Here is a 24775-nt window from a genome sequence, read left to right as displayed (position 1 = left end):
CCTGGAGCTGATAGGTGTGTCAGAAGGTTTGTGAAAAGTTTAATAAATACAGAGTCCAGACTAAACACACTTTGGCATGAAGAGAATCCTCTCCTATAGTGTAAGAGCTGAGAATGACAGCCTTGCAGCCTGTGTGAGATCCTCACCAGGAAACTTGTGCCCCTCTTGTTTCCAGTAAAAAGCAGGGCTCCAAGGTGGTTACCATGCTCCTAAGTCCCTTTAACTAGTACAGAACACACTCCAGACCCGTGGCATTTCTCATTCAACTGAAAACAAAGACTCTGATTTTATCTAAATTAATTCCGGGGCTTCCCAGAATGAAGCAATTGTTTCCCTGAGTTACTCTATTTTAGTTAGTAGATTTATTCCCCCTAAGGCTATTTGGAAGCTGGATTGCAGCATCCCTCCAGTGTCAGTGTTACAAAAGAATGTCTAACCAGATAGAGTTCTGAAACCAGAGCAGCAGCCAGACCATCTCAGCTGCAGGACAAAAGAGATGGAAGAAAGGCATAATCCTGTGTTATAGTGCAGTGGAGAATTAGAGCCCCTGCACAGCTCGCTGCGGGCTGGACAGGCTGGACTGTGCCAGCTTCAGACTGCAGCACTACTGACCTCACTGAACTTGTCCTACAATCAGGCTGCACAAGGAGTTAACAGGACATCTGTGGTCTTCCGGAGCTGTGACTATCAGGTGGCCTTTTTGTCTCCTTTAAAAAGTACAGTTTATAAAAAAACGCATCTTGTGTTATTATTTTAAAATCCATATTAAAAAGCAAATATTTTTAAAGACATTACTTGACACCTTTAATAATTAATTGGTTGTGTTTGAATATCCACTAAGAAATCAGAACAACATTAATATAAGGTCACAGCCCACCAAGAGACAGAACAGCATTCAAGGGGTCTCACCTCAGGTCTCTGGTAGAATCACCAACATTTGCACATCATTCCTGACAAACCTTTGGTCAACACATTCACAGAGACCTCCATCATGGAAATTCTAAATTCTGTCCCATCAATATGATCCATTCTTCTTTATATATTATCATGAGAAGTCTTTTCTAACATCAAACCTAGGCTTCCCTTGCCTCAGTTTAAATCCATTTCTTCTCATCTGCTCCGCCGGACAGAAAAAGTAGTCTTCTCTTTAGCACTTAAAAGTATTTGAAGATTCTCTCTGCCTCCCCCACCAGTCTTCTAATATTTCGAATAAAAAACTGAATTCATTCGCACTTCCCTCAGAGGTAAGCTTTTAACATCTCCTGAGGATAATCATTGCTGTTCTCTGTTCCTCTCCACTGCTTTCCTGAAAAGCAGCACAAAACCCCAAGTATTGCAGCCAAGATCTCCCTAACGCTGAGTGGGAAGGAAGGTGTGCAGGCTGCAAACCTTCCTGGATTCACCAACGTGTACGATCAGTGAACCATTCACAAGAGCACAACGGGAGAGCTCAGCAGTTTCCAGCTCCAATCTCCAATAAGTTAAATCTGGCAACAGAGTGGGGTTTGGGTCCAGCCTCTGTTCCAGCCATTTCTCTCTCTGTAAGAGAATGAGCTACCTATGAGCAAACGGGGGGGTTTTCTAATCACTCCATGTCTGAGTGCTGCTGTCACTGACAAAATTCATTTTCCCCTGTGTCTTACAGGATGAAAATGCTCCAAAGTCTGAGTACCTATGTGTGACCTACAACATTCCATCCAGTTACTCAGCATACAATTAACCAACATGAGCCTTTTTCAACCAAGCATATATTCATAAAATTAAAAACAAACACACACACACACACAAAACAGAAGGCACTTATTCTCAGAACTTTATTCAGATTGCATTGCTTTGTATCTTATTCAAATATTTTCTACATTTATCTTTAAGTATATGAAATCTGAATGTTCTAATGCTTACCTTTCTGTGTTCAATTGAAGGCTGTGGGATGACAAGCTGAAATCCCAACACTGCTAGGGAACTGAGAAGTCTGAAAAGGCAAACAGTGGAACAGAAAATATAATTACCACTAACACAAACTGCACATCTACTACCTACTGTAAGAAAATATTTAGACTCTTGAATACCATCCCTAACCAAAGCAGACTCACTAAACTGTGTGGAATGTTCTTGTGACATTCTATTCACAGCAGGCAGTACCAGGTCCATACATAGATTTGTCCAGCTATAAAGCCAAAGTGCACCAAGTAGAACCCTTTGATAGTATTTTACATAACTCCATGTTTAAATTAAAATATTCTTGGCAGGGCATATTTTAACACCTCAGCATTCAGTATCAAAATGAGATATGCTTTGCAAGTTTCCTGAAGTGCTAAGCAAGAATTCACCCATCTGAGGACTATGTCTGCTTCTACCTCTGGCTCCTGCTTTTACAGATGAGCACTCCACCCACCTCCAGCACACAGGAAACCTGCAGAAATAGGCTCTTCCCCAGCTGCTTAACACCTGTGAAAATGGAATAACCTAAGGGGCACAGAAGATGGAAAGCAGCAGACACAGCCCACCAGAGCCTCAGGATAAGCAGCCAAGCATCACCCCAGTCACCACATCTTCAGTCTGCAAGGAGTCATAATGGGAACCAAGCCCAAAAAAACTTTGTTCTTTCAAGCCTCACCACTGTAATGACTCCTAGGAGCCTGTTACAAGTTAGGCACAGTTAGCTCAGTCTTTTGTTTGCTATAATTTGCAATGGGGACTGGTTTTCCCCCTTCTAACAAGCTCCTTCATAAGAAAACATGAACAGGTATGAGAAACAGGATCAAGGCACTTTTATTTCTACCAGGAGTTTGACTTTTCAGTATACAAAGAGAATGTTTCAGACCCTCTATAAAGGAGAAAGCTGCTAATGATTTGTTGAATTTCAATGCAGAAGTAAAACTGATGGATTTGGACACAAAATACATCTGCAAACTAATGGACCAGACAAAATCCAGCTGTGTTTCCTACTCACAGCTCCTTCCTTTGCTCCCTGCACAGTAACCCTTTAAATATTTCTCATTGTTTCAGGTATTTACTGAGACAGACCTCCTAAACAGAAAAGGCTTTTCTAATACTAAGCATTTACTGCCACCAATACAGATATTCTTCATTAGGGAGAAAGTTTTTGAGTTTCTGTTTGCTCTTGCCAACATATTGCAAAAGGAACCAGTAGGTAAGTATTGATTGCACATGGCCTATCATCACCTCATCATCTATGCCCCACACTCTCCAAGCAATAAACCAATTAAAGGCAAGAAAAAGTAATTGCTTCTTTACTGCCAAGTCACTTAAGGGAAAAAAAAAAGAAACACTTTAAAAAATGTGTTACAAGGAAGTATTGTATTTCACAAAGCTATCATTTGTGATAAAACATAACACAGAGGAGGTGGCTAAAATCAGAGCCAACATAAGCCACTACAAAGAAATCAGAGTAAGACTCAAACTACGCAGTTCAGAGCAGGGCCTGATCACACAGGGGTAGAAGGAAGGAAAAGGCACAAATCAATAAACTGATTGCAAATCACACCTGAAACCAAAGGCAGAAATAGAACCAGAACTGAGCTCCAAACTGCAAAATAATAGTATCAAGTCTGTCTTCAGCTGACCTGCATAACTGTTTTCCCAATGTTCAAGAGATCTCCCAGCTCTTCTCAATGAAACATGACAAGCGTCTAAGTAGGTGGAGTGCAGTTTCTGGCAGGCCCAGTCTACATCCTCTGCAAATTATATTTAACTTCCATTGCAGAGCCTTCCTACTCAATCCCTGCTCCTTTATGGCTTCTACTCCCTATAATCCCTCAGAGCATGTGAAAGAAAGTTCAGACTTTGCAGTAGGAAATGAGTGCTTTCATCCTCAACACAACTGGATTTTTCTGATCAGTCCAACGGACTACAAATTTCCATGTGTCAATTCTTCTGAAATCATGCACAATATTGTGAGTTCTGCACTGAATAAGAACTGTAATCTTCATAGCAAATTACTTACAGATTAAAGTTTTCACTTCTAAAATGCAAACTTGTAGTATATGTTGGATTACTCTGTGCCAGGCCTCTCCTGACCATTCTTCAGCAGGCTGCACTGCAATCACCATCTCTGTGTACATGGCTCAAGGACAATAAAGCTAGGTTTTAAATTTGCTTTTGTATCTGCCATTGGATCTGTCAGAAACAATGGTATCAACCTAGTACTTCAAACACACAGGAAATTTGCCAGGAATACTTAAGCTATACTGAGGTAAACCTCTAGCTTAAATCAGTGTGTGGCCATTTAATTTTTTAATGTTATTTCCCTCAGCAGCTTGCTTTGGCTAACTTCTCTGGACTAGGCCTTTTTATTTGTTGTGCTTGACTAACTTTAGGCCTCCCATGCTACAAAAATAGACTTCTCCAATTTCAATGGGGTTGATTCAGGTATTCTTACAATGCAGAAAAGCCTAAAGGAGCAACTGATCCTCAAAATAAGGCAAAACTTTGCAACTATCCCTGAACAGGTCAGGTACCAATTGCAGCTGATGGCTGGGTGTGTAACTAAGACCTCAGTAAGAACCTCCCTGGTAGAGCCCCTGCTCTCACAGTTACAGGACTCTGGAGCCAAGCACCTGGTTTGAAGCTTTAAACTGTCCATCTATTCAAGTTACAAAGAGTAAACTTACTTTCTTTTACTGGCAATACCAATTTCTGTTTAATTGGGGGAGAGGGAGAGGCAAAAAGCAAAAGGAAAGCAATATTAGGTCTATTGCAGGAGTAGCAAGAAAAGGTTTGCTGATTAACACATTATTTCAGAACACCTCTCAGAGCTGTTCCCTAACGTCGCAGTGAGTGCAGGAATGAAGCTGGAGGGTACCAAAACAGATATCTCAAATAGTTGCTGTTCTCTAGTAGGTGTATTTTATGAGGGATATTATGGCCAGCTGTGGATTGTCCAGATACAAATGAAAGCATTTTAGCCAAGTGATTACTTCTGGTTACAGCAGGATGGCTTATCTCATATTCCTGACTTCCTCTCAAGTCTGAAGAACAGCCTAAGTCTGGGACAGCTTGGGAGGAGCTATGCAGGGTGAAGTTTCAACAGGAAAGATAACACAGGTAGTGTCATTGTGACAGATCCACTTTGGTGTGGAATCTGCCCTGGCATATTAGGAGGGTGCCAGAATCACAATTCAGAGATTGCCATCTCAAACTCACATGAAGAAAAGTTAGAACAGAGGTGTTCCTGACAGTATCTCCAGCCAAATGAAAGAACATGGAGCTGCCATTCCTTGCAGGAGGCCAACTGGTGTCTGTGTAGCATCACAGCTGCCTGTCTGCTCTGAATCTGCTCGCCCAACTACAGAACTGGACAGACCAGCTTAGAAACAGCTGAATGTTTCCTTTGTTAGAAAAGCTGTTTGAAAGGTCTTTCCTATGTTTGCCCACTGGCAAACTGCTTCAGGAATGCATAATACAAATCCCTGAATGAATTGCAGCACAGGTACTAAAACATGTAAATCAGTAAGTTAAGCCCAGTGACTGTAGTTGTGCAGCCTCACCAAAAAAACCAGGCACTTTCCATTAATATCTGCCATCACAGTGGCACACCTGAACAGATGCTCTAAGCATAAACAATCACTGAGAATTTCTTTTTTCACTATCACCAAAGAATGCTATGTCTGGTATGCATGCACTTGAGTATTTGATCTTTGGACAAGATCTTTATTTACCCTCCTATGACACAGACACTTTTAACACAAGAGCAAAAAGACAAGCAAATTGATATTTACTGCAGTGTGTTAAGAGAACATTAAATAAGACTTTAAATGTTTTATTGCATCACTTACCTCAAAGACACTATTAAACTGTCTACCATGATCCTTTACTGCAAGGTATCTGGAAGTGAAAAATACCTCTTCACTGTGGTAAAGCAAAACGCTGATCACACACAAATCCTACAGAAAGAAAGGAGAAAACAGTTAACATTGCTTATTCAGTATTTTCCAGGATATCTACAAATCTGTAGACTGACCTATATTAGTCATCTCTCCTTCAATTCTTGATACTCCAGAGCAATTCAAATTGAAAACCCAGTGCAGGTTACATGAATAAACTCTATGCAGCCCATTTTTTGTGACAGCACTCCAAAATTGCCAAAGAGCTTTGCAAAAAGGCTCTGGGATGCAAAATCTTGACTGGATTCCCAAGGATGCAAATCTGGTGTTAAACTCCCTTGCCTCTTTAATTCACATTCCTAATATATCACTTGTATAACAATAAAACAGCTTTATTTAAAGACTCGTGTTAATAGAATTCATAGAACTGAAACTGAGTTACCAATTTCTAATGTATAGTAATATTATTAATACACTTTCCATTTCGTGAGCAGTGCCAGGATGATTCTGCTGTGAGTGCTCACACAGTCTGTAGAACAAAAAATGGAAGAGCAACACTATTCCCTCTACTAGAGCTGACACCACCACCACCCCCCAATGAAATTAAATGCTTTGCCCATAGTCATAGAGGAGATCTGGGGTTAAACAGTATTCTGAATATAAATTCAACTGATCCTTATTTCTAAGTCCTATCATTTCATCACAACTCCTGGGAACACACAGAAATCCTACCAGGCCTCAGGAAGGTTATTACACAGATACGCTCTCATTTGTGAAAACTCTCAACTGTTCAGACATCTGGGAAGCTTCTTATTTTATACATATATTGGACACCTAAAACACACCAGAATTTTCAGGCAGGAAAGAGACCCTTGCAGTAAGGAAATACATATAAATAAGGCGGGCGGGGGCAGAGTGGCAAGGAGGGAGGAAGAGAGGAAAGAAAATTATTAAAACTGAACCTTAATCCATACATTTGGTCAACTGTTGTCTGTATCTTGCTATTTACAAGTGGTTACATGTTGAAATGCAGTGGAGTGAACAGAAACATGAGAACATTGCTGGTCACAGATAAAGAGCTCTCCATTTCTGTCAGCCAGCCAGATAATTAAAATCTACCTAGAACAGGACAAGACTGACAAGAACCTAAGAAATGTGCAGTTAGATAAAGCACAGATCCTGGTGCTAGCAAAATGTGGATTGTTTACAGGTAACTGGACAAGACGAATCTTCCCTGCCCACCCCTAAAAATCAAAGAACAACAAATTTAGTTTAGGAAATCACAAAATATTTGTAACAACTTCAAAAGATTTTTTTTTTAATTCTCGAATGGTTTCATTTTTTTAAACAGAAAGCATTAAAAGTTGAAGACTTAGGAAAGTATCATGACTAAAGTTCTGTATGGAACAGGTTTGAGTTAGTCCTGAGGATGAAAGCACTAAGGCTCAGCCAAACTTCTCATTCTGCAGCTTCATGGTTGTCAGTAGATCTAAGAGATTTTCTCAAATTTATTCTTAATTTTCCCTACTTAACATTGTAAAATTGCTTTTTATAACATGGACAGCACTTCTGAAAACTGATTTTTAGTCTAGATCTCCTGCAACACTTTACACCATTTGAGATTTTAGCACCTAGACTAAGTAAAAGCTACATTCCTTTAAAGATTAGGCAAGTCCACACCTACAGCACCAACACAAGGCATTTAGACAGATCTTCTAAAATAGTACTTACTAACCTTTTGAACTGAGAAGGAAACGAATGTCTCACTGCCTGCAACTGGAGTCTTCACTACCAGGCTTACTGAGGAAATAGCCATTTGGTACCACTGAAAACGGAAGCTCTGCCTGTAACATGCACTGCAACCAATGCAGTTTCAAGTTTCTTATCATCTTGATTTTTTTTCAGATGTACCCTCCTTCGGATTTGTCACTCCACAATAATCATTTTATCCAATAGCCTTGTATGGAGTCTCAGCAGAACACTCCAGGACACAAACACACAGAAAAAGCAACGCACACTCCCTTAATCTCCTTTGCAAATTGCACTTCATTTGAAAAACAGAAAAGTTACCAAGATACCAGTTTTGCAATGAAGCAGGAGAAGGACCTCCAGTGTTTCTGGAGATCATCCTTAAAAAGAGTACTTAAAGTCCATGCATATGTTTTCAATTTTTTTCAGTTCATCTACATCTTCACCATCCATGGCAGGCTGCATTACAAACTCTACCCTCAACTACAATTCAATGCCTTTTTCAAAACACTTCTCACTGCAGCTCACAGATGCATTTCTTTTGATGGATCATTTGCAGTACATAGTGTAAAAACTGCTAAATGTTTAAGTGAGTTAAGAGCTTGTTTTCAAAATTATTTAAGTGCTTAGGTGCTTCCAGCTGATTGAAAAGAATGTTATTTTGGCAGTGGTGCCTTCAATACGAAAACTTGCAAACATGACAGTGACAATCATTCTCCCTCCAGAAGATCCAGGGCAAAAGGAATACCTGAAATGACTACACAGTTAACATTGGGATTGAGTAACATGAATTTGGCAGGGAAATATCTAAAAGCCTGATGAGATGTCCTTGTGTTAGTCACTGCAAAGTCTTGCAATGTGAAAGTCAAATTACCTTCCCACGGGGGGCTGAAAGCATTACTGACCTATAGACTTTCTAGTAACCCCACCTGCAGCAGAATAGATACTGATTTCTTAACTGGAACAACCCACACTCTTGTACTTCATAGAGTTAAGCAAGACTTTCACCACTGCAGTACAATATTTCACATTTCAGTAGTCTTCCCTATTTCACCTCCAAGTGGGATGAAAACAAAATCTGTGAAACTGGGCAGGGGAAAAAAAAATCACAAAACCACACACTCCTCAGAAAACCCAAACCAACCCATCAAATAAACCAACCAACCATCCCACAGAATGGGAAAGAATTCAAACCTTCTCTCCAAAACAACCATGGGATGACAAACAAAGGGAGAGGTGTTTCATTGCATGTAATAAAACAGGCATCAGGTCACAGCAAATGAGATTGAATAAAAGGATCCTGCTTAAGGTCCCCTTTCTCACAGTTACCTGCAGGGTCTTCTCACATGGCCCAGCTGCCCACTTGTAGTCACACAGTGCAGCCCTCTGGCTAAGCGAATTTAGAAAATGAAAATACCAATTGCAATGCAGATTTCAGAAAAGTGGCAGAGATGGATAACAGCAGCAAAAAAATAATCTAGTAGGCTCATAAGACAATCATAGAAATTTGCTGATATGGACTAAAAGAGATTTCTCAAAGAGTTAAATGATGTAATACATAGAATTATCTGGAAAGGCACCACAAACGCTAAATAGAAAGTTTGGAAAAGAGGGAGAAAGTCTTCTGGAAAGCCAACAGTAACATTTCCCCCTTTGTCTAATTATCTTCAAGAACTTCTTCCTACAAAGAGGTTGAAAACTTCACAGAGAGCCCGTGAATTAGTTATCCTAACCTCTTAGTTATCACGGGACTCCTCACATGCAGTTTTTCATGTGACTATACCCTTTGTGCATTGAGAGTGGACGGTATTTCACTTCCATGAATTCCAATGTCATTTTAGCATCAACCTATACTTCTTATAAGTCCTGTCAACTCACATAGACTCACATACATCTATGTATTAACTGTAACAGAAATGTCTTAACGTGCACATAATACAATACCTACTTAAACAATCTAAGACCCTCTATTTTAATTCACAACAAGGCTGTGAGATACATCATGTAGAAACTCATGCTAATTCAACCGAGTTCAGAAATGCTTGAGCTTTTAGCCTACTTTACCTTGTTGACTTATATCATTCCAACTCCAATTTCCTTCAATATTTATCTTTCTGGTTAGATTATGTATCTTGCCAGCTACTGACAATAGCAACTTGAAGTAGCTACAAAACTTGAGCATTGTTCCAAAGTCATGTTTCCACTGATACAAAAAAGCTCTCTTTTTGTAGTATTTGGGGGGGACGTGTGTTAATAAATAAGAAATATTTAAAAATACTTTAAAAACTATTATGCCCTTTAAGATTGCCTTTGAATCTGTTGCCTAGCATGTTGGTATAGTGTATCTGTTAGTTTAGTTGTTCACATTTAATAAATCATGTTCAGTGCAAGTCCTTTGGATTGCATCCAAAATTCACCACATTCACAAGACTTTGATAAAGCACTCGCAGTGCGCCAGGTTTATCTGGCTACACAGTTTGTGCACACATGCAACAGCTCGAACTGCAGCTGTTGACACCTACCACCAGTTTTAATCTCTTCAAATGCTCAGTAACTACATTAAAACATACACTTGTCTCTGAAAGGTGCATAACAGAGAAATCTAGCACTATAACTGATGAAAAGTTCTGGTGCTTGCATGGAGCAAACACTTTATTAAAACTAAAATTGCAAGTTACCCCACCTAACCCTGAAGGTGCCTGTTTCATTGAAATGCTTTGAAAACTTTCAAGCTCTCCTTCTGGGCGTGTCCAGAACTACTGCAGTCCCAGAAAGCTCAGTGCCTGTCTCCAAGCCAAGCTTGATGAAGCTCCAGAAGTTTTTGTTTCTTTGCCTAAAATCTCTCACACACACGGTCCAGTAACTGTACTACACAGAGCAATGATGAAGCCTCTTACACTCACAAATGCAAATAATTGTCTTCAGCCCGCAGCCCATGGACTCCTCTGCTTTGGCAGCCCCGCGGGTGACTCAGCGCACTCCGGGCGGGGCAGACCCTCCCTGCAGACCCTCCCTGTGGCCGCCCCACACCCCCAGCCCGTGTGGGTCACGGTGCCAACACCTCAGCAAAGTGCGGCTCCTACACAGCAGCGCCAAAATAAAACCCTAACTGGGAGGTTCTGGGCCATCCTGGGGCAAGCAGAAACTCTGGTCCCTTTCATAGAATCACAGAATCGATTGGGTTGGAAAAGACCTCTGAGATCATCAAGTCCAACCCTTGGTCCAACTCCAGTCCCTTTACCAGATCATGGCACTCAGTGCCACAGCCAATCTCAGTCTAAAAAAGCTCCAGGGATGGGGAATCCACCCCCTCTCTGGGCAGCCCATTCCAATGCCTGAGCACTCTCTCTGCAAAGGATTTTTTTCTGATCTCCAACTTCAATTTCCCCTGGCAGAGCTTGAGCCCATCGTGCCCCCTTGTCCTATTGCTGAGTGCCTGGGAGAAGAGACCAAACTCCACCTGGCCAGAACTTCCCTTCAGGTAGAAGGGAAGAGCTTTCTTCATTCAGCAATGTCACGCTTCTCAAAGAGCAATTTCAGCTCATTGCTTTGTATTGCAGCGGTAAAACCATGTAGTCCAATTGTTTGGCATCCAATTCTGCAACATTTGGTTGTCCTCTGAAAATCTAGACCACAGCATTGGTGAAATGCAACAGTGACCATACACACGATTTCCCAAAATACCCATCTCCAAAATGCAAATTCTGCCTGTAAAAATATTGTTATGCTGGAGGGTGCCACAATTCAAACAACTTTGCTTCTGTCTTTGCTGAAGAAAATACAACATAATTCAGGGTCCAACAAGGGTTGTGACGTTAACCTTTCCACAATCCTGATCAACATTAATCTGATATTGATATGGAAAAATACAAATAAAAAAATGTTTAACAGCCTAAATGTTGGGTGAAAATACCTGACATCTCTGTAAGCACAAAAGACAGGTTAATCCTTCATTGTTATGACAAGCAAGAGAAACAAACGTGTGTGAACTCTGCTACAATTAAACAACTACAGTCTTGCCTCCAAAATGAGCAGTAACAGCACAAATTTGTTTTCAACAAGTTGCTTTCAAACACTCTTCTGTAAGTAGCTAGAGTGTTTTAGGTTCTGTTAATATACTGCTTTGAAAACTTCTCCAGTCGGTGGAAACTCAGGTTAAACTGTCTGCTGTGACTGGGAGTCAGAATGCCCTGGATGGAAATATTTAATTGAGAGAAGGGTTATGTATGAAATGCCAGCCTGTAAGTCTATTTATTTATTAAAGTCTTAACAATATTGATAATGCAAAGCATATAACTGCATTTCAGCACAACTAGGAATAACAGAAATTTCCTAAAGTCTCTTTCTACTAATTTCTTTACCTGCAAATACCTCAAAGAAGAGCTTTTCTTATGCTTCTTTCATGACGTGGTTAATAAAAGCTGTTTTCAGAACACAAATTGTCTCTCTGAAATCAAAAAAAAGCTTCTAACTTTCAATCCTTCTTAGTCTGTGCCTTTAAAGCACAGGCTCCCAACAGCATTTAACTGGAGTTTACATGGTGGTTCTGAGGACCTACTGTCTTTTGCATGAAAACTGAGGACCCACCAGCCTCACTCAGAGAGTTATAACACACCCTGTTTGAAAAGGTCATAGAAAACAAATATTTCAGCAAAGCTAATTGAAGGCACATGTACAAGGAAAGTAAAACACAGCATATTTCAGCAGTATAATCAGCTATTTCTTAGTAACAGAGATGGGAGACACCCCTCTCATTATGTAAAAATCACATATATTACATAATTATTGTCAAGTTAGGAAATACCTTCCTCTTGCAAAGAGGAAACATTATTTTTCAGCCGTCTGTTTAATGAGAATACCTGTCTGGCAGAACACAAGTCTCTTTTTTCATTTTTTGAAACTCCTTACCATGAGAATTAATTTTCACACTGTTCAATAAACATTGTAAGTGCATGCCTAAAGCATCAATATCCTCTACATACCAAAAAAATGAACAAAATATAGGAGGCTGTGCTTCAGAGAATAATTTATTTGGTCTGAGTATTAGGCAACCTTCAACAGCATACACAGGCAAAGATCAAATGTTCCTGTTGATAGCATACCCTCTGAAAGAAGCATTTCATTTACTGGTAAATAGATGTGTGTGTCATTAACCTACTGCATGGCATCAGAAAAATTCATGTGAAATTGCCCTTTCTCTAAATTAGAGCTGATTCACACTAACAGGACATAAAGTGACAGCAATTGCTCTGTGAACCCACAGAAACATTTCTAACACAAAACCCATGAACTTCATAGCTGTGATTTTCTAAGAAATTAAGCAGTAGGTGAATGCTTAAATCTATCACAGTTCTTAAAAAAAATTAAGAAAATTTAAAACTGGTGTCCCTGCCAAGGTACTACCTGAACACATGCAATCCCAAAATACCAGCTTTCACAAAGTTCCTTCTGTTGTGTTTGCCTTGGGGTGCCAGTGCTAGAGCACAACAGGGAGGAGAGTACGTGATAGAGACTTGAAATCTTTGCTTGCTTATTGAGAAACAAAATATTTTCCTTGGAGTATCAGTGGGAACCATCTCCCTGCATAAGTAATGCCTTGGAATAACAATGCTTTCTGAGCAGACCAGTGATAAAGTCATATCTGTACAGGGTAACTCCAAAAGCCAAGCCAAACCACTATTCAAACATTTTAACCAACCTCTAATGAAAGCCTTCTTAGCCCTTGGAAGAGATCACTGTAGATCTTCCAGTTACACCAGAGAGAACACAGACTTGCCAAGACTGACTGGATATTTCTCTTCTGGGTGCTAAATATTTCTCTTCTGGGTAGCTATTCATATCCACTATTGTCAGAGATGCTTCATCCTTTTCTGAAGTCAAACCCTATGCAGAGGAACAGTTACTACTGGAACATGTATCTATAAATACAACACAGGCATCTATTGAAATTAGCATTAAGATCCTTAGAATTCAATTTCAAACTTCAGCTACAGTGACTCCAAGTAGCATTATTCTTTGTGTACTGAACTATAAATGGGATAAAAATAATTTCTGGGGAATTGAGAGATTTCTCTGTCTGTTCTGTAGCTCTCTGCTTTGGGTTAGGCATTCTAAAGAAAGGCTGGCATGCCCTCAAGACTTGAATGGGACTTTGACATTGAAGAACAATTGGGGGAGAAGGAAACAATCCAACCCAACCCTATTTGCTAGTACAGACAGAAGCAAAACAATTCAGTGTCAGTTTATTAGTCCATCTACTTAGAAATATTTATAAATGGACATGCCAGGCCACAACCAAACAAGCGTCTCCCTCTCCTGAGTTCTGGTGGCAAAGGAAGAAGCTCTTGGTATTCCAGTGACTATCCCACAGTGATTCTGCACTGCAGAACACTGGCTCCTGTACTTTCTCTAATAGAGATTATTGTGGGCACACATCCCAAAATAACTCATCAAATCCTTTCCTACACAAGTTGTCAAGGACAAGTGTTTGAACCTACATCTCTATACTGCCATAACTGGAAGAGAAAGCACCACGGCTATCTACTGATGCACACCTTGTCCTAACAAATGTCCAAAAAAGTGACCAGGGCTTTCATAACAGACATTGAACATGATGAAAGTCCTCTTTGCTTCAGTTTGCTTCTGCGGGCAGCAAACTGCTTTATTTTGGCAAAAAGAAGAGAGTTCTTTTTTACCATCACGCACTTCTCGCATGAATTGGGCTTCACTCAAATCCAAGTGACTGCTCAGGTATAAGTGCAACCCCCATGAAAGAGCAGGGCAATGACTTTAAGGTGCTGTACTCTCCCAGGGCAGGGAGGGACAGAGGTGTAGCATCTTCTTAAGAGTTCAAAGATTAAAGCAACAGCACAATTTGGGAAAATTTGGGCACTAAAGACTTGCTAAGTAGTTGCAGTAGATGAGAGCAACACAAGGATTCCACTGGCTAATGTGTGGATGCGAGGATGTAGAACTTCTCAGGTACCCCTCTGGCAATAGATATTGGGGACCACTGAAAAATAAGTGACATGTGTCCAAAACAAATAGGGCTGAGATGCTGTAGCATTCAGATAAATTCTGAACGTGCCTTTACTGAGTAAAACATAAATTAACTGCTCACGTCTGTTCTGAAGGAAATTTCATACACCTAATTGCAGGACTTGGGTACTTTACTTCTAAGAGGCGATACAGAAAACAACTGCCAGATGAGAGACAGAAAACCAGCTCACTATGTACCTTAAACATCTCACATTATGGATTTCAGAGTCCAGGCTCCTGAAACATCTTGAAATGGACTAGTTATGAAAGACTGTTTAATTACTCTATTATAACATAATACTACAAGAATGATGAGACTCTGATTTATTTCTCATTAAAATTCCCTCTGATGTGAGGCTCCCCACATACTGGTATGGAAATGCAACAATGGAATTTGAAGATTTATTGTTTTCTTTTATGTTCCTACATAATGATGAATAATAGGCCTAATGAGAGGTCTTGCAAGAGCACTGTGAAATTAAGTATTTTTTTCATAATTTTGAAATAGAATACCAGAGGACTTAAACCAACATCAAACAATTAACTATCAGTGGATCTCTGAAAGAATGCACTAAGTTGTCTTGTACATCGTCTGCAAATATTAAATTCTGCATGCAAATAAATACAGGATAGCTGAGACGACATCCCAAAGAACTGTTTCACAGAGTTCTATTTAGCTTTCATCCACAATAAAATTTAGATGAGAGCTTCAGCACAACAACACAGACATTCAATATGTTTATCCACTGAGCCTGATATATATAGAATCTTACAAATCTTCCAAAACTGGACTGTCAACCAAGATAGCAGCATCAGATGCCAACTGTGGTGCTAAGCCTTTACCACTTAAAGGGGTACATTTGCAGAGGTGCATCTCTTCCCTGTGGGAAGATGATGTTAATGGGGATAAAAGGAAAAATGCTGTTACTCGGCTTTATTAGTAAGAACTACAAACAAAACCATCATTGAGTCTTCAAGAAAGAGAAATTAAGATTCAACCTCATTAGAGACAGCAGAAGAGATGTTAAATCTCTCAGTTCAGGAACAATTTACATTCTCAATTCTACCCTGAGACTGATGCCATAGAACACAATTTTCCTGAAGTCTTTATTTGGTTCAAGTTCCAGAAACACCCTAATGCTTGTATCGATCTTTCCTCCACATGGTGAACCCTTCAGCCTCCTGCATTTTCAAACTGAACTGCAAGATCCTTTAAGGGTGGGGTGTGGGAGCTGTTTATTCTTATGCCATCAGCTTGAAAGGGAATTTAGACATCCTACAAATCTTGTCTTGCTGCTACGCCTCGTGTGCTCTGGTGGTCTGGGTGACAGTTAGTATTTCAGCCCATTTAATGTAAACTGCATAAACTGTTACACTCCTACAGGAGATACCAGTCCTGGACACAAAAACATGAAGATAATCATACATTGAAGGAATCTCAGGCCATCAATCACCGAGCAGCAAAGTTGAAACATTTCATCTGCTGCAGATTAAAATCTCCCTATTAGGAAATATACAGTTTGGCAGATGCCATCCAGTGGCCTGTGAAGAATGAGTCTATGGTTGACAGATAAAAGATACTAACCTTGCAGAATCACCAACAGCCCTTGTCACCCTTGATAACAGCGTCATGCAAAAAACTAAACCCACTTTTTCGACTTCCACTCATCCTTTCCAGATTCTAGTTTTGAGTTTTTCTCAGCCTCTAAGTAAATTTGCTATTTCTTTCAAGAGAAGTTTGTTTGACAGTAGAAATATGACATGACTCTATAATCTGGCTCTGAAAGAGCTGAATCGACTTTGCCACTTGTAAAGTCCTTCACTGGAGCTGCTGCACAAAGTACCCAGTCCTATATCTGCAAAAACCAGAAGGGTAGAAGAGAAAATCCAGTAAGAAATGCCATACTTCTCTATAATTCCTGTATGGGCTTGCAAAGAAAGGTAGTTTAATGGAAATCCCTTTTACCAAAACAGTGGAAACCAGCAGAGCAATCAGTCCCAGCACAGTGAAGAGGTGATTGTATCCTGCCTCCCCAATTAGCCAGACACTGCTTTATTCACAATAAGGTAGCCACAACATTATTACAACGCAGAAGCTTGGACAAAATTATTATACTTATACCCTGCACCTCCCAGCTCAGCCTGGAGTAGAGGATACCAAGAGCAGGAAAGTGTGACTGCCATGATACAAGTCTGCCCACCAACAGCATACAGAGCCCTTTGGCTGTACCTAAAATCACTGACAATTTCAGACTAAGTTACTATTTTCTGCCTACACATAACAAAGGTTTTAACACATAAGCATCTTGGCTCACTGTCTCTGTTGGTCAGATGTAGTTTAGAAACTGTACTTAAGTAGGGATAGTTTCAGAGTTGGCAGCCCTGCAAGTCACAATGAAGTCCACTCTCACCTTTCACTTCTCTCTTCTGACCACAATAAAAGCCAAATCTAATTCAGTTTATCAAAGCCACCCACAATTCAGAAATCTCTGTCACCACCATGGCTGGGACTCGGCCTAAGCAAAGTGAAGGGCCCTTACTGCGTCAGGGAACAAGAAATCAAAGGTCATCTCTTGGCAGTAGAGCCTGAAATGATTTGTGCCTGAGGGCAGGTTATGACAGCACACTGACCTTCACCTGACGTCACTCGATGCTTCAGGCAAAATATCCCTGTATCTACAGCCTGAAAAATGGGGACTTACAATGTGAGTGAGAGAATTCTTGAATTTGTAAGACAACAAGAACAGCCTTTTACAAAATGCTGGCAAAAAAGCCAAGTAGCTGCTCCAACACTGTGGACTTCAGCTGCTGCTTTAAATAGCCCCTGTGGCAAAGGTGATCGAGTGATCTTTAGAAAAAAAGGGGAACAAGTTTTGTATGTCACTTTTGGTTTCAGTTGTTTGGTGTTTTTTTAAATCAGAGTCTACAGAAAAGTCTTATATAGGGACTTGTAATCTTCTCCTTGAGTACTCACTGTAGGAGATGGGTGAAGACTTGATGAAAGGAATGCAACTCAAATGGAATCCCTCTCTGGGTACTGCTTCACACTGTGCTCCCTGGTTAAACAGAGCATCTGTATGGTCTGAGTAAACAGGAATTTTGAAAAGCCCAGAGTTTTGAAAAGCCCTTATAACAGAACTTTAGGAAAACAGCAAAACAAAAAGCAGAAACAACCCCCACCCTTCTGAACCCTCGAATTCCAGCAGGATACATTTGGAAACAGTTTCTCCTTCTCTTCCATTTCAAGGCAGTAGAAACAATCACAGTTAAATAACAATCAGTTTCAAAAGACATCAGAAGATGACCATTTCTGTCCAATTTTAACAGTATGAAAGCAGCAAAGACATTTCAGCTCTTCCTTGCCCTCATGATTCAAAACTGCATAGGAATTTTTGTCTTATTTAAAATAACTCTTAATTATGATTATTTGAATTTCAAACATGCTCAGAACTATCACTCTGCATTCAGCCCTGATGTGATGAATTTGGCCAGCAACAAATACAGGCAGAAGCCACAGTTTCATGAAAACTGATTAATTACAGCAGCACTGTCAGTGCCTAAGCAATAAATCTGAATCTGATTCTGCCAAACATTCCCAAGTGAAGCAACAAAAGTACTCCAATCACTTTAATGTGAGCAAATCCCGGAACTTGGTAGGGGAAAGAAAGAAAAAATTGACAATCTTTTTGGTGTGCAATATGTATTAATATGTACAATTAAAGTCTGAAGAAGTAAAGGAATATAAGAAATTACATTTTAATGGCTGCTTATCACTAAAAAAAAAATCAAAACTGACATCCTGCCTTAACCCCTGTGATTCAACACACAAACAGTATTTCCTGGGCCACCAAAGCTGAACAATATTAACAGTTAATGGTTAACCCAATCTATTCTTTTAAATCCTTATTCTGATGCTAGTTAAGTAAAGTGCTCAAATTACACATACAGATCCTGAAAATCCACAAGGAAGTTTCCCCACTATTCCACACTCACTTCCTCAGCAAATGCAGCACCATGGAACTACAAGAAATTGAGACAGAGCTTTCATTTCTGGCAGGTTAAGTAATTGCATCCATTCCATGTAATTTATCACCCTTTTGGGCAGCTTGTGTCATGGGATGTCATTTTATTGCAATTATGCAGGGTGGGATTGGACAGGCTCTTGCTTCTCTTTGCCAATCTGATAAGCAAAAATATTTCTTCTTTCTACTTTCGTAGAAACTACATGTTTTAGATAAAAATAACCAAACAAAAATACAAGTATATTATACAACCAACTAATAGTCTGATGTTACCAGGTCAGGACTACAGCAATCATCTTGACTGTGGAAAAAAAAAAAATCCAGGACATCTGAAAACTTTCCAAGTCAACATTTACCCTCAGATTAGTGTCAATAGTTTTGCTGAATTTGCCATTTAGAGATAAGTTTGTCCTTCCATGCACTTCTCTCCAGCTAATCCAAATGGAGTATCAGGGGAATCCGCTTGATTCAGGACTACAGATTTTAGTCATACAATGTTCAAGTATCCAAGTGACGTTTTCCTCCTGGGGGAGTAGTATCCATGCTCACATATATCCAAGTGCTGATCCAGCAAGGCCAAGCACAACAGATGTTTTTCACCAAGAAGCAGGTTTCATGAAGAAGGGCTTTTAAAAAGGGCTTCTTTATCCATCCTTTTCCCAAAATCAGGGCAAAGAAAACACACTGGACATCATGACTCATGTAGAAGGCAACAGGCAGGAAACCACACTCCTCCTATCAGCGATACTGACGGTATCCTTAGGCTCACAACAAACATTTAACTTTGGGCAGTCTTGTCCTGTTCTCTTATCTCACCAGGCCACTGAGTCAGAAAGGACAGACCCTGCCCCACCTCCTGGGCAGGCAAGGTCCAAGGTGGCACATCAGCCCTGATTCTGCATAGACAGACAAATTTGGACCTGCCCACTACCAGGTTCCTCTGCTAAATTTCATTCCAGTCCAAGAAGAGGTCAATACAACGCAGACAAAGATAAAGAAAATTCAGAAGGTGAATCTTTTGTTGTCACCACAGTTATTCCTTGAAGAACAAAAAGGGAGTATTCTTTTATTTACTGTAGAATTTTAATGACTTGGGTTTAGAAAAAAGCACAAGCAAAGTGAAATCAACAAAAATACAATTTAAAAATGGGTAGTTTTCTGAAAAATTGTATTTCTCTTTACGCTCAATCACATATGGCTCTGTGTAACTCATGAGTTTATAGCAGTCTCAAAGGAAGGGAAATAAAGGATCATGGGCATGAACAAGTGGCTCCTCTGCAAAGGGCTGAACTTTATCTACCAAGTCCTGTAATTTAAACATCATGGGTTTGATACCCAGAGAATCTTCCAAAGGTTTAAGTTCCAGGAACCAACTCTACAACAAGTATAAGTCCTGATAAAAGAACACGTTACTAACTCTTGTACTGTCAAAGCAAACACTGTAAACCCAAGGCTGACATCAGTGGTCACGCTTTGTGATGACAAAAATATATCACATGGGAGTGTCCTGATCCGAAAGACACTGAAGTTACTGATAACCTTTTCCTTGACTCTACTGGCTCTTAGATCAGAGCTTTAAATAAAACAGATAGTGGCTCTTGCACTTACTGAGAAAAGAATCTACAGAACTGATGGAAAAAAAGTAATTTTTTTTAAAAATAAGTTTTTCCATATAAGGAGCATGGAATCTTCCTGAGAAGGGAAATTCCAAAACCAGGACCAAAATAAATACTGAAGTGGGATGCCAAGTAGCAGCAGCATAGGACTGATGTGAAATAGCCAACAAGCAAGACTTTGAGCTGTGATTTGAAGAAACACAGTAATAAACCTACAAGGCACATACTACATAATCTGGGCACGCTCAAGTACAATAAATATTTTTACACCAATTACTTTTTTTTTCCAGCATAAAGCACTTGGCATGCAAATTATCTTCAGGAAATTTAACAGTTGACCAACATCCGGTAATTATCATACCTGTTCAGAGATAAAGGAGCAAGTTCAGAGATAAAGCAAGATGCCAATAGCCTTGATCAGCAGCACAGAGCAGGCCAAGGGGAATGTTGAAAGCAGAAGCCCACGTTCCAGCAACTCACACAAATATCCCCAAACCACCCCATGAGGCCACTTGGTCTCACAAGGACTGTATTGAGATCGTATCAACATTGGCATATTTCTAGTGCCAGAAGAGTTCCTGTGGAGAAGCCCCACATTTAACATTTGGTACCACCACATAAAAAATATGTAACAGATGTGTGAAGATGGTGTTGACGAGTGCTGACTGTTTAACAGCAACTAAAATTATGAACACTGACCCATCTCTGGGAATGGCATAACCCTGCAGGGAGAAGCTGCACAAATCTGATGTGTGACATGACACTCACAAGTCCCCAAGAGAAAAATGGGTGGGACAAACATTCCAGGAGCAGATAACAGAGTCATTTTAAATTATGGAACTTGAATCTGTTATTGTCAACTAACACAAAGAACAAAAATTAACAAAAAAATAATCAGACAACAGTGAAGCACATGGTTTCAGCTCTGCTCTCTTTATACAGAGTAAGATATGAGGCAAAGTCAGTGCCCCTTAGATCACTCTGTTGATCAACCTTTTTTATTTATATCTGCTTAACGTCCCTTTAATTAATCTTCTAAATGAGCTACTAACCATGAATTCTCCCTAAAAAAAAATCTAACACACATAGAATTATCTAGTGTAAAGTATTACCCTGAATGAAAAAAGAAGTTACTCAAACGCAAAACTCTTAACCTACTATATAGACAATGCAACCATGTCCATTGATCATATATTTAAACCACATATATTCACGACTGAATTAGCTCTACAGTTACCTAAGTCATGCTCCAGTCTGCATTTATACCAGGTAAAGCTGTTTTCTGAAAACAAAAGAACTAATAACTGAACTGTATTTGTACCTACTCAAGGGAACAAGACTTGCCATAGAATCCATTCTCTAGACAGCACTACAATCACTGGAAGCATTTCACAATTAAGAACTACAAAATGCTTCGCCTATGAACAGTGGTAGAAGTGCTACTATCAAGGTCCTATCAAGGACCAAACTCTTTTAGAAGCTGGTCTGACACAGTAAGTTTTCTACTTTTTTCCTAGTTGCAAAGAACAACAACCTTCTAAACCTGAAGCCTGTTATAATAACACAACACTACAGGGGACACAGCTAAAATTGCTTATGCATGGTTGACTTTGGAGTTCCCTGGCTTTTCAAGTGCTTAACCATCAAACCTTCCTTTTCTCAAACAGCACAACTCAAAGCCCACAGAAGTGTCTACTCTGACTGAACTTAAGTGTACATGATAAACCTGAGTTTCAAAGTAAAAAAAATCCAAACAAAGTATCCCTCCTGAGGGTCTGAGAGCACTTCACTTCCATTTTCAGTCCAACTGCCACTGTGAACAGACTGAGTATCACACTGCTGATGTCACATCACAGAGAACTGCAATGTACAAACCCAGCTGTTATGTTGTCACTGTCTGCACAGAATCACACACTGAGGCCAATCGGAGTCTTCAAGTTGATTCTGGTCATTTTTGTTTTGTTTTCAGCCTTCCTTTAAGGCATGTGTACCTAGCACAGTTACTCAGTATGTTCTACAGCAAAAGTTTTTTACTGAGATCATAAAACTCATCACTGACTAGAAACAACCTAGTTCACCTTCTGTAATTAAATCTGCTGGAGTTCTGAGTGAACCTGCGGTATTAAGTGTGAAAAGACAAAAATCTTGCACCATGCAACACCTCCAAGTGTTTCTGAGAGTTATCTGGGAATCAAAAGATGCTCCTTCAATTACAGTGGAGTTATTTCAGATTAAAGTTATCATCAGTATGACCTGGAATTAGCCCTGCTCCTAACTAAAACCTGACAAGTTGTGTTCAGGGCAAAACTATGACAAATAATCCATATTTCCTACCTGTACTCACTTTGAAGGACTCCCTATGACAACCCACACCAGCTGACCTCTTATTTCTAACTTGGCTGAAAATTCTCATTTTACAGCACTTTCCTGCTTGAAAGGCAGTCTCTCCTCCCAGTCTGCTTAACTGCACTCCCCCACTAGATTCCCTGGAAATGGAATCCCCTGATGGTGGAAAAGAAAGCATAAAGAATTACAGGTGTCTAAGGAATTTCAGCAGTATCAAGTTTCATTTTAAATCCCTGATGATACTGAATGTGTGCAGATCACACCAACCAGTAGAATACTAATAATTTTACACCAGAAAGAAGTTTGAATTGGCAAGCTACAGCTTGGTAGATCAACTTGGTCAGAGTAAATTGGCAGTGCCACAAACAGCACTAAACTTAGTCAGATTTGGGCCATTTTCAGTTCTTGCTCTTGCCACAGAAGACAGGAAAAACATGCACATCAGAATGACAGAATATCAAGAGCCCCTTAAGCGTTATACCATTGTAGTTCAACGAGTTACTAACAACTAGTGGCTCAGACAGGGGTTTCTGATTAAAAAATTAAGCCACACTGATTCCATAACAGGTGACCACTCAGTGAGTTACAAATATCTCTATTACTTTTTTTGGCTATTCATGTCATTGCTGCACAACTTATCTGTCATTTCTGCCAGCAGACATCATCCTTATGTAACCCACATTGTACTGAAATCTTGGATACTCAGTTTTGCTGATTCCTTAATTAAAATGTAAAAGAATAAAAAATACTAAGAAAAGATGACACTGGCAAGAGATGTGGAAGAAATCCCTTGCAAGGAAAGTGTCTAAAAAGCTAAGAATTCTTTACCTTGAAATAAAGGATAGCCGAGGTAGACTGATCACAGGTTTGAAATATAGCAAGTAGAGAACAAGCATAATCCACTTTATAAGGATCAAATACTATCAGGCAGTAAAAAGAAGCAAAAGAAAACATTTCTTCCACATATTGATGTGTGGAAGTCACTCCCGAAGACTTTCTTAACTGTTCATGTTTCTAGAATCTGGAAAAAAATCATTGGGATGCACTAAAAGCACGTGTGACAAAGGCTATAAAGCACACAGGTGTGGACACACTGACAGTTATAAACATACAAAGCTATACCTGGAGGAGAAAAGGTATTTCAAGATTCCTCTCTGCTACAGTGTATACTTCTGACAACCGAGCGCAAACGGCTCGAGTGCTGCTGCAATTTAAGCGCAGGAGAGATGGTAACAAAACCAGAAGCAGGAAAGCGTGAAGAGAGACAGCGAACCCCAACCACGGTTCATGCCCTACACGCCGTGCTTAGACAGACCAAAAGATCTGGCCCAAAGCAAGAACAATTGCGACACGCATTCTGCGTGAGGCAAGTTGTTCACTTCTTTCCCTCTCTCGCACAAACTGCTGGATTGGGCTCAGACTACGTGCAGTTCTGGTGGGACACCGAGGCAAAACGAAGCAGCTCCTTGCAGAGCCTTGGATGCAGCTCCTGGAAACCAAGCGTGCGAGGGAAGCAGCTTTGAAATGGCTACTTGCACAGCCCAAACACGCGGCGCAGGAGCCCCGCGGGGCAGCGCAGACCGCGCTCCCGCAGCCAGGGCAGAGCCAGAGCCCCGCGGCCGTGGCCCCGAGCGCGACCCCTGCCCCGGCCCCGCTCCCCCCGATGCGGCGCCCACCGCCCACCTGGCGCGGGGTCCGTGCCCGGCCTGGCCTCACCGCTCCGCGCCGATGTCCCGTCCGGGCGCCCCGCGACGAGGCGCTCTCGGGGGCGAGAGGGCTGAGACCCTGCGCGGCCTCCGGCGCATGGGAGGCGGCGCGCCCTGGGCCGGGAATGCCGGAGCCCCGCAGGACCCGAGCAGGTTCCCGGCGGCTCCGGGGCTCAGGCTCAGCCTCTCCCCGCTCCCCGCGCTCCCGCCCGCGCACGGCGCTGCGCGCGCCCGCTGCTGCCACCTGCCGGCCGCGCACCGGGCACGGCCCCGATCCCGGTCCCGGTCCCGATCCGTCCGCTCTCTCCCTTGCGCGGGCCCGTGCTCCAGAGCGGGATGTCCACAGGGGGACGGATGTCCAGCGGCAAAGTCGGCGAAGGGGGGGCGCGGGCGGACCGCCCCTTCCAGCGGCGCCGGTGCGCGGGTGTGCCGCGGGGAAGGCGGCCTATGAC

The 24775-nt window shown here is 40.9% G+C and overlaps 1 protein-coding gene across 3 annotated transcripts in view; it reads right to left on the bottom strand.

The window, feature by feature from the left end:
* Positions 1 to 24515, bottom strand: part of THSD4 (thrombospondin type 1 domain containing 4) — a 249614-nt gene extending 225099 nt beyond the window's left edge. For 2 of the 3 annotated variants that reach the window (XM_071568247.1, XM_071568249.1), the window contains exons 1-3: positions 24301 to 24515; positions 5799 to 5906; positions 1903 to 1972 (exon numbers count right to left, since the gene is read on the bottom strand). In XM_071568247.1, the coding sequence (XP_071424348.1) occupies positions 1903 to 1972; positions 5799 to 5827 (99 nt within the window). In that variant the 5' untranslated portion in view covers positions 5828 to 5906; positions 24301 to 24515. The remainder of the gene's footprint in view (positions 1 to 1902; positions 1973 to 5798; positions 5907 to 24300) is intronic. The other variant, XM_071568248.1, reaches the window with a different exon arrangement.
* Positions 24516 to 24775: the final 260 nt, after the last annotated feature.

This window comes from Pithys albifrons, chromosome 13 (genome assembly GCF_047495875.1).
Source record: "Pithys albifrons albifrons isolate INPA30051 chromosome 13, PitAlb_v1, whole genome shotgun sequence".
NCBI classification, from domain to species: Eukaryota; Metazoa; Chordata; class Aves; order Passeriformes; family Thamnophilidae; genus Pithys; species Pithys albifrons.
The sequence above is the reverse complement of the archived record's forward strand: the minus strand, read 5'-3'. Positions and strand labels throughout refer to the sequence as shown.